General features: G+C 42.2%; 1 protein-coding gene across 1 annotated transcript in view; it reads right to left on the minus strand.

The window, feature by feature from the left end:
• Positions 1-14,114, minus strand: part of LOC112147959 (notch receptor 1) — a gene marked incomplete in the record, with an annotated part of 61,349 nt that overhangs the window by 11,043 nt on the left and 36,192 nt on the right. Inside the window, 14 exon segments of the mRNA XM_024274686.2 lie at positions 902-1,336; positions 1,412-1,983; positions 2,077-2,189; positions 3,823-4,080; positions 4,397-4,529; positions 5,547-5,731; positions 5,815-5,968; positions 6,042-6,243; positions 7,540-7,768; positions 7,904-8,056; positions 9,395-9,514; positions 10,139-10,252; positions 10,881-11,026; positions 11,104-11,296. Of these exon segments, the coding sequence (XP_024130454.1) occupies positions 902-1,336; positions 1,412-1,983; positions 2,077-2,189; positions 3,823-4,080; positions 4,397-4,529; positions 5,547-5,731; positions 5,815-5,968; positions 6,042-6,243; positions 7,540-7,768; positions 7,904-8,056; positions 9,395-9,514; positions 10,139-10,252; positions 10,881-11,026; positions 11,104-11,296 (3,007 nt within the window).

The raw sequence follows: 14,114 nt of genomic DNA on the forward strand, positions 1-14,114 counted from the left end.
CCCCAGACACTATCAGAAATGCATCCATTTTTTTTTCCTCAATCTGGCCAATCGAGATGTTACTAAGGATTTCTAAGCTTTTTGGGGTTTAGCTAATATTTTTGCTTTATGCTAGATGTTTTGGCTAACTTAGGCTTTTTTTCAGTTTTTTAGGCTAATTTGAAGTTTAGCTAATATTTCAGCTACATCCAAGTGGTCACCATATAGTTTAAAAGTGGTCATAAAATGTGGCCCCGAGTGGGTTTGTCCGCAGTTTCCTACCAACTCTGTGCCCACTTAAGCCAATGGGGGCACACAGGTGGGGCCACCACGGAAACTGTGGACAAACCAATCAGGGCCCACATTTTCTGACCACTTTTAAACCATATGGAACCATATTAGCCTTGCTGGCAGGAATGCTAGATGTTTTGGCTGATTTGGGCTTTTTTTTTTAAATTTTTTAGACTAAGTTGGAGTTTAGCTAATATTTCAGCCTCATGCTAACTGTTTTGGCTAATTTAGAATTTATTTTCATTTTTTTAAGCTAATTTGGCACCTTGCTGATATTTTAGCTAGCTATCCGTTTCAACTATTAGCTTTAGTGTTTTTTAGGTATCAATTTCAGCATCTTCAGCAGCCACATTCAGCTCACAGCGTTCACACTAGCATTATCGCAGGTAATGCTATATATCTAGTTTTTAAATATTTTAGTATTTTTTTCTGTGAAGATTAATTTAAATTTGGCTATGTGTGGCTTTCTGGAAAACCGTATTACGTTTAGGCTGTGATTGTCACAGTTTTTTTGTTAGCCTGCAAACCGACCCCGGCCCCCCATCAGAGAAGAAAACGGTTATTTGGGCCTAACGAGAGTACGTTTGGTGACCCCTCCTTTAGATGAACGTCTTTGGTTTTCTCTGCTCACCCTTTGATCTGGAGATGGTCCAGCTCCCTCTTGGCTCTCCTGCTGCTCCCCACAGCTCCATACAGACTCCTCTTCATCACGTTCAGCACCTTGGCAGGAACCTCCGACCAGGAGTCCACCGAGCGCTTGACGTTGTACTTCTTCAGCTCGTGCTCGTCGCCGTAGTACGGATAGACCATGATTTCGCCGTTGGAATCCTTCCGGAACAGCACGTTGGTGCGGAGGACACGGCTCAGCTCCCGCAGGAAGGTGGAGGATTTGTTCAGGAGGTGATCCGGACTGATGTGGACCACCAGGACCAGGCGGCCGACGGCCAGCTTCTCGGGGAGGTTCTTGGCACAGTCCAGGCCGTCCCACTCACACTCGGCGTTGTTGCAGCCCTGGTCGCAGTGGTTGTCGGCGTAGTGGTCCCTGCAGTACTGGTCGTACAGAGGGCTGCAGGGGAAGAAAACAGGCCTTTAATGCAGGCCTTGCTGTAGCATAAATGTCTCTTAAAGAAAGACCTCTTACTTGCACTGCCCTTCCAGGTTCTGGCAGTCGAAGCCGTCGTAGAGGCAGCCGGCGTTGTCGCACTGCGAATCACATTTCCCGTCGTTGAAGTAGCGCCAGCACTGCAGCGAGGCGGAGCAGTTCTTCCAGGGGTCGTCAAAGTTGAGCGAGCAGTCGCCGTTGTCCCAGCCGCACTCGTGGTTGTTGCAGATGGTGTTGCAGTACTTGTTGTGCTTGTACGCCTCGCACTGCGGGATGCCGCAGGAAACCGTCACCTCGGGCAGCGTGGGCACGCTGCTGCCGACCCCCCCCTGGAAGCCGTTGTCCAGGATGTGGCAGAGAAGGCCGTTGAACTTGGACGGACAGACGCAGTGGAAGTATGGCGCCTCGGCCGTGTGTTGGCACGTGCCGCCGTTGTAGCACGGGTTGGAGTTGCAGGGGCTGTCGGTGGGGTGCTGGCAGTCCGGTCCGGTGAAGGACGGCGGGCACAGACACTTGGGACTCTTGTGTCCAGAAATGCAGGTCCCTCCGTTGCGGCAGTGGAGGCTACCGCAGGTCTGGGAGTCGTACTCACAGGTGGAGCCGGTGAAGCCCTTCAAAATAAAGTAAAACAATGATAGAAACGCTGCCTGAATACCAATATTTCTGTAAGAGACCTGAGTGAACAGTTCACCGCGTGAACTCACAGGAGGACATTTGCAGATGAAGCCGTGTGGCGTGTTGCTGGCCACCGCACACGTCCCTCCGTTACGACAGGGTCGACTCTTACAGCCATCAAACACCTTGTCGCACCGCTGACCTGCACTCACACAAGATCACAATCAAAACAGTTTCACTTTTCATACCAAATAATAAACTCAGATTTTTCTGATCTGAGGCCCCATAGAGGAGATTTTATTGCTAAAGACTCTTAAAAGGTGTACTTCAGTAAAATAATAGTCAAAATAAAACTTACTGGTAAGAAAAAAATTGAAGTAAAAGTTTTAGTTGATATTCTTAACAACTTCTTTTCTTTTTCTTAAGAAAAAGACAGTTTTTTTCTTCTTCTTTTTTTTTTTCAACATTTATGTCTGAATTTACTCCATAACCCCTAAAACATTGCATAGAGTGTGACTATCCAGTGCTATGGATTTTAAGTTAATGTATTTACTTTTTTTAAAACACCAAATATGACATCACCCATTTGCCAAAGTAAAAACCAAATTAATATGAACGTTTTATGAAGAACGATGAAAACTTGGCGGATTTATGAAAAATATAAATACATTTTTATCAAATGACAAATCCTTCAAATGCAATGCATTGTGGTCTGTAAATGTACACTGTTTATTTTGAAGAGACTTCTGGGAGATTTCCAGGGCACTGGATTTTATAATTGATCAGACACTCAGTGGTGTATTTTTACTGTGTAATTTTTCAGTTATTAGCATATAAACATAGCATTTTAGACCTAAAAAACTGTATAAGTTGTCAACTGAGAATAATATATATTAGGGCAGAGAATTGATAAAAAAAAACTAATAATTTTTTTACCTAGATTTTTTTAACCCTAAATTAATTGAAAACCTTTTTTTTGTTTTAAAGTATTTGTTAGCCACTTATTATCTGAAAATAATCCCAATATGAAATCACACACAAAACTGTACATTTAGAATGTAAATCTTTAACCCTTTGAGGGCCTAAAAATCAGTTTTTTTCTACTTTTGAATTTACCTCTGTATTTTGAATTTGAAAGACTATCTGCTTGTTTATTTGGTATTATTTTCATCAGCCCAACCACTCCTAGGTGACACCACCTTTATTTGGTTATTTTTCCATGGTGTATTTACAAACTAAACATAAAATCATGCAAAAAGAGAAAATTCCATCATTCCATTCTTGCTGTGAAAACCCCCAAAATATTTAGCCAACTGTTTTTACAGCATAGAATGAATGTTTTAGGTGTAATTTAACAAAAAAAACATCCAGAATATAATTTGTCAACAAACTAATTAACATGTTTTTGAATTAAATTAATTTTATTACGATGATCTCACAGCTGCTCAGCAGGACGCCTGAGGGTGCTGATAAATATTAAAGCGTGTGAAGCATCTTCACTAATATACAATCTTTGTTTTGGTAATTTCCAAGAGTGCGAAAGTTGAACAGGGAGATTTTAATAAGAAAAAAAAAACTTTTAGCATGTCAGAGTTGAAAAAAGATGAAACATTTTATAGTTTTGGAAAAGGTCAATTTTATATTGAACAAAAGAAATTCCTATTTAAGGAGCAAAATGTCATCAGTAAACTAAGCATTTTTCTGGATCACTTCAGAAAATGTATCAAGAATACCTTCATTTAGTGCAGCCTAAACTAATTACTGAACTTTTCATGAATATAGTTCAAACATCTAACCAAAGCACCCGTAAACGCCACCGCCGGCGTGCGGCGTACCTGTGTATCCGGTGCGACACTCGCAGCGGTAGTTGTTGGTGAGCTGGATGCAGCTGTGCGTGCCGCGGGGGTCGCAGGGGTTAGACAGACATTCGTTGACGTCTCCCTCACAGCGCTCCCCCACATACCCCGAGGGACAGATGCAGTGGTACCCCCCCACTCTGTCCACACACTTGCCCTGGTTGAAGCACTTGGGCTCCTTGGTGAAGGGGTCGGTGAACGGGCTGCAGTCGTCAAAGTTGACCTCGCAGTGCTCACCTGAGGAGACAGGCTGTGTTACCTCTGCCGCGGGACAGGTGTGCTGCTGCTGCTGTGTCACCTGTGTTCAAACTTCACTTTTCATGAAGCAGCCTGCAGAGCTGCTCTGGGTTCAGGTGACCTACAACAAATGGCCTCCTTCATGTCTGAGGGAAATCAATAGCTATTTGACAAGTAAAGGAAGAGTTGGAGGCAAACTAGAAGGAGGAGTTTTTGTGCTGTGGGTGCAGTTAAGCCCTAATTAATGAAGCGTGGAGAAGCAGAGGCGAAGCCGGATCGGCGGGGCGGAGGGTGTGTGTGCGGGGGGTCTGCTGACCTTGGGTTCCTCTGGGACAGGAGCATTTGTAAGTATCGATCAGGTCAATGCAGGTGCCCCCGTTCTGGCACGGCTGAGAGAAACATTCATTGATCTCCACCGAGCAGTTGGTCCCCAAGAAGCCAGGCAGGCACTGAGGGGAACAAGTGAGGAGGAAGAGGAGGAAGAAAGAAGAGGAAGACAGCAGGACAAAAAAGGGGAGAGCTTGATCAATGTCTGACATGAAAGAAAGATATTTTGTTGTTTATCTGACTGTATTTTGGCTGCAAAGGCTGATGGGAGATTAGTATAACCCAACAGTTCACGTTCTATTTATAGCAAGACACTTCATTAGGAGAAAGAAACTCAACCAGAAGGAAAAATGTGGAAAAAAATCTTCACTTTTTCTGCAGACTAAGCAGAATCAGACCAAAGCATGCATTGGTCTGCAGAAACCACAGGGACATTGCAAATCAAAAAGCATCTGTGCAAAGGCAGCAGTTTGCCAAAATTTTAATCTGTTGTCCGTGGACAGGTGATACATGTCTCCAAAAATCCTAAGGTGAAATAAAAAAATAAAAATGGCTGAACATTAACAGTGGCTCCAACTAAATGAAGCCAATTCCATTTTTACATGATACAGACGCCGCCATGATGGAGCCAGATTACATCATTAAAGAGTAACCAAACCCTAAATCAACTTATTTTTAGCTGTTGACCTCTACGTATAAATGGGCTTCAAAAATGCTGTCCGACAGTTGTTGACACATTTTTGACAATTTAAAATAAACTTATTCAATTCCTGAAATGATGTTCTAAAGTTGTCTGTGTGCTGCCCTCTACAGGTTGAAATGGGGTATTATGGTTGTATTTTGTGATTGGTCAATTGGTGCAAGTCCCAGAAGTTTCACGTCATCGTGCTCTGCAGCTCCAGGATAAAAGCCCCGCCCATCTTTGATTTAAGTGTAAGCTAACCCTGTGACACTGAGAGCAACAGAGCTAATGCAGAGAGCGTTGGAGATCTCCACGTGACGCCCCACCCCACGGCGAGGGTCAGGTTGCTTGCTATCCTTTATTTACCACTTTAGTGGATAATTCAGCATCACCAGCAAAAAGCCAAACAGATACTATGAGAACGTGTTACTCTGACATTTTGTTTCCAGTGTTTCACCTTGCAGCTGTATCCACCCAGAAAGTCTGTGCAGGTGGCGCCGTTCTGGCAGGGGTTGGGCGTACATTCATCCACCTGCTCCTCACAGTAGCTGCCCGTGTATCCAGCCTGGCAGTGACAGTAGTGAACGTTTCCGGCGTCCAGACACTGGCCGGAGTTCTGACACAGCTGGGAAATGTCAACTCCTAACAGGGAGGATGGGGTGGAAAGATTTAGGGTGAATTTCTTTGTTTCTATCATTTTCACATGTCTAAAGCTGCTGCCTTACCTCTTTGTTTGGCCGCCACTTCACAGGAAACACTTGGCACGTCACAATAAAGGCCCGTCCAGCCAGTTTCACACTCGCAGCTGTAGGCGGTGACTCTCTGCCAGCAGGAGCCTCCATTTTTACAGGGCGAGGAGTCGCACCAGTTCACCAAGTTCTGAAAAACACACATCAAAAGAGTTCAGTACAATGTTTAGAATGAAAGGAGTCCGGTCTGCATCTCCTCGGACCTGACAGTTGAGCCCCGTGTAGCCATGCGGACAGCTGCATTTGTAGGTGCCGTAGCTGTCCTGGCAGGTGCCGCCGTTCATGCAGGGTTTGGAGTCGCACTCGTTGATGTCGTGCTGGCAGTAGTTCCCGGTGAAGCCCGGCGGGCACAGGCAGGTGAAGGCGTTGATGCCGTCCACACAGGTGCCGCCGTTAAAGCACGAGCTGCAAAAAAAGACACAACAGTTTAAAGCAAACATGGTGGCGTTAAAAAAATGAAACAGTAATAAATCATAAGCAGCTGCAGAGAAATTCACTTGTTTACTCACACAGATTTCACAAACAACAGTTTTGAGTAAATAACTCAGATTTCTCCTTTATGTAAGGACCGTAAACCAACTCAGAGAAAATTAACCCTTTAACACAGAACGTGTCTTTAAATTACCGTAAATCCTGAACGGTTTGCTCTATTTGAAACATTCCAACAGTTTCTGAAAGCTGAGACATTGCGCTTCATTGTCTTTATTCTGTCATTATGGTAATCTCACCCAGAGGCCCACGAGGAGCCCCTTCGTTTACCGGTAAGACAGATGGAGTGGTGGAGAGATGCAGAGAGCAGAGTGGCTGAAAAGAGTTTTTATAACAGCGACACAAACAAGAAAAGTGTCTGAAAGACGACCATCCTGGGAAATAAAAACTCAAGAGGTTCAGAGAAGATTTTGAGAGCAATGGAGGGAGTTATTTTTGGCGAGTAAAGGTAACGTTTGTGGAGCAGAATTTTCAAGTTGACTGAAACTGAGGTTCAACCCCAGACGCTTCCCAGGCGTCCAATCATCTGTAAACACAGGAAACCATCAGGAGGTGAAATCATTTCCCACTGATGCTGAAGAATCTGCATCAAGAGAACTCCCTAGAAGAGTGAAGCTTGTGTCTGTCACTGGCAGCATCACCAAGACCTTTGAGGAGCCAAAGAGGACAGAACTAATCTGTGTGACCAAAAACGCCTGAAGATATTTGACATTTTATGCACATTTAGAGATAAAGATACAAAAATGTTGTTGTAAATAGCTTTATACTGGACAAATGTAAACTTTTAACAAACAAAACCTGTTGTCTATGTACATTTGCACAGCTTTTCTCCCAAAAACTCTAAAAATAACATCTCGATTTTGTGTTTTTTTACACTTTAAATGGTTACAACACCATTATAAATTATGATAAATTGTAAAATGATGATAGAGATTGAAAATTCAATGTCTTCTGGAAAAAGGGGCAAAAACACACATTTGTAGGACATTCTCTGACCCTTTTATAGTTAGCAGAAAAGTCCAGGCGAACATTTTGAGGCTTAGTGGATTAAATGAGACACTGAGGTTTTCGTTGTCAGCTGCTGTGGATAATCTAACCACAGGGGGCAGCAGTGTGCAAGAAAACCAAACTAAAAGTGTCAGAAAAGGACTGCATTGGCTGGTCCTCCTCTGCTCTACCTTCCACTCACATCTCCTCTCCTCCGACTCTTACCTCTCTGTGCAGTCAGGGGTGTTATTTTCACAGTTGATCCCACTAAAGCCGGCCGGGCAGGTGCAGGTGTAGCTGTTGACGCAATCTGTGCAATTAGCTCCATTTTTGCACGGGTTGCTTTCACACTCGTTAATGTCCTCCTCGCACGTTGTGCCCCGAAACCCGAGCAAGCAGGTGCACAGGAAGTTGTTCACCTCGTCCTGACAGCGGCCTCCGTTGTTGCAGGGGTCTGTGGGAGGGAAAGTCAAGACTTCACTGTCAGCTCTCTGGTTAGCATGTTGGCTAACATTCCCCTTCATTTCTAATCTTATTAAAACCAGACAAACTAGATTGCATGTTTGAAATGATCATAACAAACACTTACTGGGCTTGCAGTCATCAATGTTGGCCTCACAGTTGCGTCCAGTGAAACCGGGTTTGCAGCTGCACTGGTAGCTGCCCAGAGTGTTCTGGCAGGTGGCTCCATTCAGACACGGGTTCTTCACGCACTCTTTGATGTCCACCTCACATGTTTGGCCTAAACAGGGTCATGAGAAGACAAAGCAACAGGAACACTGATGCATGTATTTTCCATAACCAGCAACCGAAACATTTAACTAGTGAAAATGTGTTTTCAGCTCCAAACGTCGATCAAACGTCTGGTGCAAAAACAAATCTTTGCAAAAATAGAGACATGCTGGAGGATGTAAGTTCTTGTGTTTCGTTATTTCTTTTTACAGTTTCAGAAATGTACAACATTTTCTACACCCAAGAAAATACGGCTAAAAACACGTTTGTGCTGCAGAAACGGCAAGTTTTGAATAGACATCAAAGACACAAATGTTTGGGATGAATGGAAAAGTTCTAAGTAAATCATTTTCCTCCAAAGTTCTCATTGAGGTCCACAGATAAAAACCTTAAAAAAGATGTTTTTCTTTAGAAAAGCTGATATTTTTCTTCTTTTAGCTACTGTTTATTTGTGATCTACTTCCATTGTTGGAACATTTTAATTGTGTTTACCTGCTACAGTGTGTTAGTTCTTTGGTTTTGTCATTCTAACTTTGTGAAGAACTTTGAGTCCCTCTGTGAAAAGTGTCATCTACAGATTTGTTTATTAGTTCTGGAAAGATAGAAGGATGATGGGTAGAGTATTTGACAGATGAATGGATAGATAAATGGTCACATGGATGATGGAAAAACAGATGGAGGGATTTATGAAGGGATGAATGGTAAATGGGTGGATACTTGGATCAATATATGAATGGATGGAAGTGTCTAATGATTACAGTTATCATGATTGTATTTATGACCAGTAGTCTTTGTTTTCACAGGAAAACTGTTTCTGTTTAGCAATAAAATGAGCAGAAGCCAAAGAAGAATGTTGGATTTAGTTTCTTGAACATATCACTGCTTTTGAAGCCTGTAGCGTTTTAAACAGCCATAAATTTGCTTTGTAAGTAGATTATCTATAAAGAAAATAGCTTGAAAGATTTAAAACTTTTATGTCTGAATTTAAAAAATGACCATTAGAGGTAAATAAAAAAAATTGTGTTCTGAAATCACAATGAAATGTGGTAGACTTAAAAAAAAATAAATAAATAAATAAAGACTATCCTGTTATATTTAACTTAAAACATACATGGCAGGTTGTTAAATGTGTATACATACATAATATTAAAAAAAGAGATCTGAAAGTGCCAGTTTAGTATTTTTTATTTTCAGGACTCATCAGCTAAAACTAACTGTATTTTAGGACAATGGCTAGAGTGGGATTTTGGGAGTTAAGTATTTTAAAAAGATTTAATGGATTGAAAACACACCCAAACTTTATGACTTCTGCTACCAACTTAAAAGCCCCCACAGGTATGCAGCTCACCTTGCCACCCTTCAGGACAGGCACAGGAGAAGCTCAGGTAGTCGTCCGACTCACGACACACTCCTCCATGTTTACAGGGTTTGGAGTTACAGGGCGCCATCAGTGTTTCACAGTGTTCTCCTGCAATACGTGAAATCAAACGGCGTTGTATCATAGAGGAGTCACAAACTTGGAGAAAAGCCAAACCAAATGGACACAGAATCATCTTTCAATCAGGGTTATCAGAAGATAGAAGCCAGGCTCTGTCAGTGCTGGAGGCCTGCAGAGACGTGTCTATCTGTTTCCACAGCACACAGATCTGACAGGAAGCCGGCTCCAGTTTCCGGCCATTGTGAAGCCATTTGCTGTTCTGTGAGACAGGAAGCAGGCAAACAGGAAATGTGTCAAGCGCCCCGTTCCCACCCCAACCAGCAAGAAGCTTTTTGTTATTTAAAGTCCGGGTGTTTTGTTTTTTTTTTGCAAGAAAAAATTCAAGAAAATCTGCCGTCAGCCCATCAATCACTGCCTGCTTGTTGAAATAATATTGTGATGACATGAAATCATTTTCCAGCTCATGTCTGGGATGCTTCAGATGGAATCTGAGGAAGTCTTGCAGCTGAACTTTACTCGACAGTTGTTTCATCAGCGGCACAGTTTTCCTCTTTGCCAGTTCCTTTAAAAGTCCAGTATGTGGAAAATGACCCCCAAGCAAGAACATTCCAGAATGCCAGCGTACAGTACAGAGGTGGAATAATATTTTCGTACCCGTGTAAGGCAGGACACAGTTACACTTGTACCCTGCAACATCATCGATGCACGTTCCCTGGTTGAGGCAGGGGTTGGAGGCGCATTCGTTGATGTTTGTCTGACAGTTTGGTCCTGAAGTGAAAGCAGACAAAGAGTTACACACAAACAGAGCTGCCCCGATTAGTCGACTAATCGACTATTAAAATAGTCAACGACTAATTTAATAGTCAATTAGTCCTTACTTCATGTTATGTGGAGTCAGAGTGTAGTAAAGTTGAACGTTATAATGGCATTCTGCCAGCTTTATGGACTATTTTGGTATTTATTAAGGTTTTTTAGGCTATGGTGGAGTTTAGCTAATATTTCGGCTGCATTCTAGCTGTTTTGGCTAACTTAGGGTTTTTCAGTTTTTTAGGCTAATTTGGCATTTAACTAATATTTTAGCTGGCTATCAGCTTTAGCGTTTTCAGCTATTAGCTTCAGCGTTTTTAACTATCAATTTCAGCATTTTCAGCTATCAGCACTAACATCTTCAGCTGCAAAATTCAGCTTACAGCATTCACACCAGCATTATTGGAGGTAATGCTATATATATATATATATAGTTTTTAGTTTTAAAGCTAATGATGGTTAAGATGTGTTTGCGCATGACCCGATTAGTCGACTAATCAGAAAAAATAATCTGTGATTAGTTGACTATTAAAATAATCGTTTGTAGCAGCTCTACACACAACACAGACACAGACAGACAGGTACTGACCGGTGAAGCCCATGCGACAGGTGCAGACGTAGCCGCTGGTCATGTCCTTGCAGGTACCTCCGTTCATACATGGGTTGGATTCACACTCGTTGTTGTTGATGTCACAGTTCTTACCGCTCCAGCCAGAGTCGCACAAACATTCATAGCTGACAGGAAGAGAGGGATAAAGTCCGTCTGATCCCGGTTGGTTTTGTTTCTGGTGTTTGTTGAGCTTTTTTCTCACCCGTTGATCTTGTCCTCGCAGTGACCGTGGATGCAGGGGTTGCTGAGACACTCGTTGACCTGGGAGAAGCAGGTGGGATCCTGGTAGCCGTCCGGACACTTGCAGGTGAAAGAGTTGATGCCGTCGATACAGGTGCCGCCGTTCCGGCAGGGGTTTACAGCACACTCATCGATATCAATGTTGCACATGGTCCCTGAACACAACATTCAGTAGAGTAAAGATACAGAAGGAAGGCACAAGATGCTTCTACTGCATAGCAATAGATACAAGTAGAGGACATGTGTCCAACTAAAGCAGAAAACTGGAGATACATTTAACTGAACTAAAAACGTGTCTCTTTCCTTTTACTGCCTCCATTCACAGAGAGAAGAGGAGGAGAATCGAACTGGAATTATTTTCTTCTGCAGCTTAAAGTGAAACTATTTTATATCACCATGATGTAAACTTAAAATGAACTTAGAACAGCAATAAATCAAAGCACATGCTCCCCTAACAATATTATCAATACGCAGAGATGCAACACTTTGTTTTAGATTTTACTGTTCGTACCAATGATCCAATATCAAGCCAATGTAAAAGGTTTTGACTGTTTTATGGGTTGGTTTATTGGTTACTTGGTTGGTTGTTTAATTGATTGGTTTATTGGCTGATTGGATTAATGGGTTGGTTGATTGGTTGATTGATTAATAGATTTGTTGATTGACTGACTGACTGACTGACTGATTGATTGATTGATTGATTGATTGGTTGATTGATGGATTGATTGTTAGTTGGTTGGTTGGTTTGTTCATTTGTTGTTTTTTTTTATTGGGTGATTTGTTATTTGGTTTGTTGAATTGTTGTTTGGATGAACTGTTGGTTTCTTGATTGATTGTTTTTTTATATTCACCTTTATTTAACCAAGGGAATCAGTTGAGAACATGTTGTACATGTTTCAGCTAATTAATTCCTATGACATTCGATAACACTTTAGATGATGTGCTGCAAAACCCTCAATATAATGTTGACAAAGATAGTTAATATATTGTTTTAGCTTGTAAGCAGGTTATTAATATGCACTTTGTAGACAAAATCATCTCACTTTATAAGGTAATGAATCTTACTAAGTATCTTAAAAAACCTTATCTGGCTTATTGTGCTAATAAATGTCTTACTAATAACCTATAAACACATTCATAATGTTTATGAATGTGTTAATAAAGCTAGTTAAGGAATCTTATTATAAAGTGTGTTGTAGTTGTCTAACATTTGTTGTATTGTTTTGTCGTACTGATTCTTGCCCAGGGCTCCCTTAAATCAGAATGGGACCCACTCTGGATAAATAAAAGTTAAAGAAAAGAAATGAAAGAGAACAAATTCTCATTACAATCATAATCTGGAAAGAAGGTCCAACAGGAGTAAAACCAGGAAGACAAAAACAGACTAAAAGAACAAAACACATTAATCCATGACAAACACACAATATCAAACAATAGTGACAGAGACAATAAAACAGCCGACACAAACAACAAGCCAGGAGGAGTCGGATTGTTAACAAGTACAGCAGTCGACCTGGAACTGTTGGAGTTTCTGCTTAAACAATCGGACTGATGGGGGAAGAGTTAGTCTAAGGGAGGTTTGGAGAGTTCCAGCAAAATAAAGGTAGTTCTGACCAAAGACACACCTTGGGAGCAGAAAGTGTAAAGAGATTATTGGACCTCAGATGGTAGCTGGTAATTGGCTTAGACACTGATTGGTGTTTTTCATCAGACTTTTGGCCACTCCTAAAATGTTCTGGTTGAATTAACTGTAGTAAATCCAGCCTAAAGCTGTTGTGTCCTCAAAGGTGTCCTCCGATACGTTCAGTGAAAACAAACTGGAAGAATAAACTGCATCCACTGCTGTCTGGTATAAAAACACAAAAGCCTCCTCAGAAAGTTGATAAGTTTAAATTTGAACTTTAGATTCATTGCAAACAAATGTTCATATTTGGCCTAAAAAAAGATGAAAGTCACAATTGAACTTTGACTGTCTCTAATTCCCCGACCAGGAACAGAAGAGGACGCAACCGTTTGATGCATTATTTTAACAAACCTGACAGCAACTCATGTGGCTGCACACAAAGCCTCCTCACACTGTCCTTTATGCAGCACTGCTATGAACATATCAGTTTTCAGAAACATGTCCGCCTTTGTCGGCCACTTGAAGCATTCAGGCCATATAGGCCGGGGCCACAGATAGCATAAAGGCGGCCCATTTAGCTTTAGAACAAGGGACCGGCTTCCAAGCTTTTAAAAGCTCAACTTTCAGGAATCTTTCAGGGAATCTTTTCTCCTGCTCAAATCCCCCTGGCTCTGTGTGCGTCTCTTTGTGAGGGAGGGCAGCTTGCGTGTCCTAACAGCCGCCGGTGGGGACAGGGCGGAGCTGGAAAGTGACACTGCTCCAACTTTTGGAGGAGTGTGGTCGCTCGCTCGCCATCTGTCACCCTTCTTTCAATCACGTCCTTAAGTCTTCTGATTGGACCTTCAAACTCTCAATTATGTTTCTGGAGATGCGTTTTGAGCTATCATACCGGAACAGAATAAAAGCAGGACTAAATATGCTCATATTTGACTTTTTTAATCTCTTGAACTCCTTTTGACAATCTTAATATTTAATAGTTGTGTGAGTCATCAGCTGTGAGCACAAGAGGTAATATATTTATTAGGGCTGTCAGATTTGTCGCGTTAAAAACGCATTAATCTGACGTGCGCTTGACGCCGACAATTTTTTTGACACATTAATCGCGGACTTTCCATAGACTGTATATAATGGGAGGACCTCATATCTCGGTAAGTCCATTATTTTTACAGTCAATGGGATTTTCTCATACGTGCCTTTTCATACCGCGCGCGGGCGTCCCTCATCGTCCTCTCACCGGCTGCTCTCACTCGATCACGGGCGGGCCTCCAACCACCGAGCTGCTAGCTAGAACCAGCCCGGCGCTAGGACCTGGAGAGCTCCTGCACCCTAACCCGGCTCCGGTTCGCGTC

The sequence above is a fragment of the Oryzias melastigma genome, linkage group LG9 (assembly GCF_002922805.2).
Source record: "Oryzias melastigma strain HK-1 linkage group LG9, ASM292280v2, whole genome shotgun sequence".
In the NCBI taxonomy this organism is placed as follows: domain Eukaryota; kingdom Metazoa; phylum Chordata; class Actinopteri; order Beloniformes; family Adrianichthyidae; genus Oryzias; species Oryzias melastigma.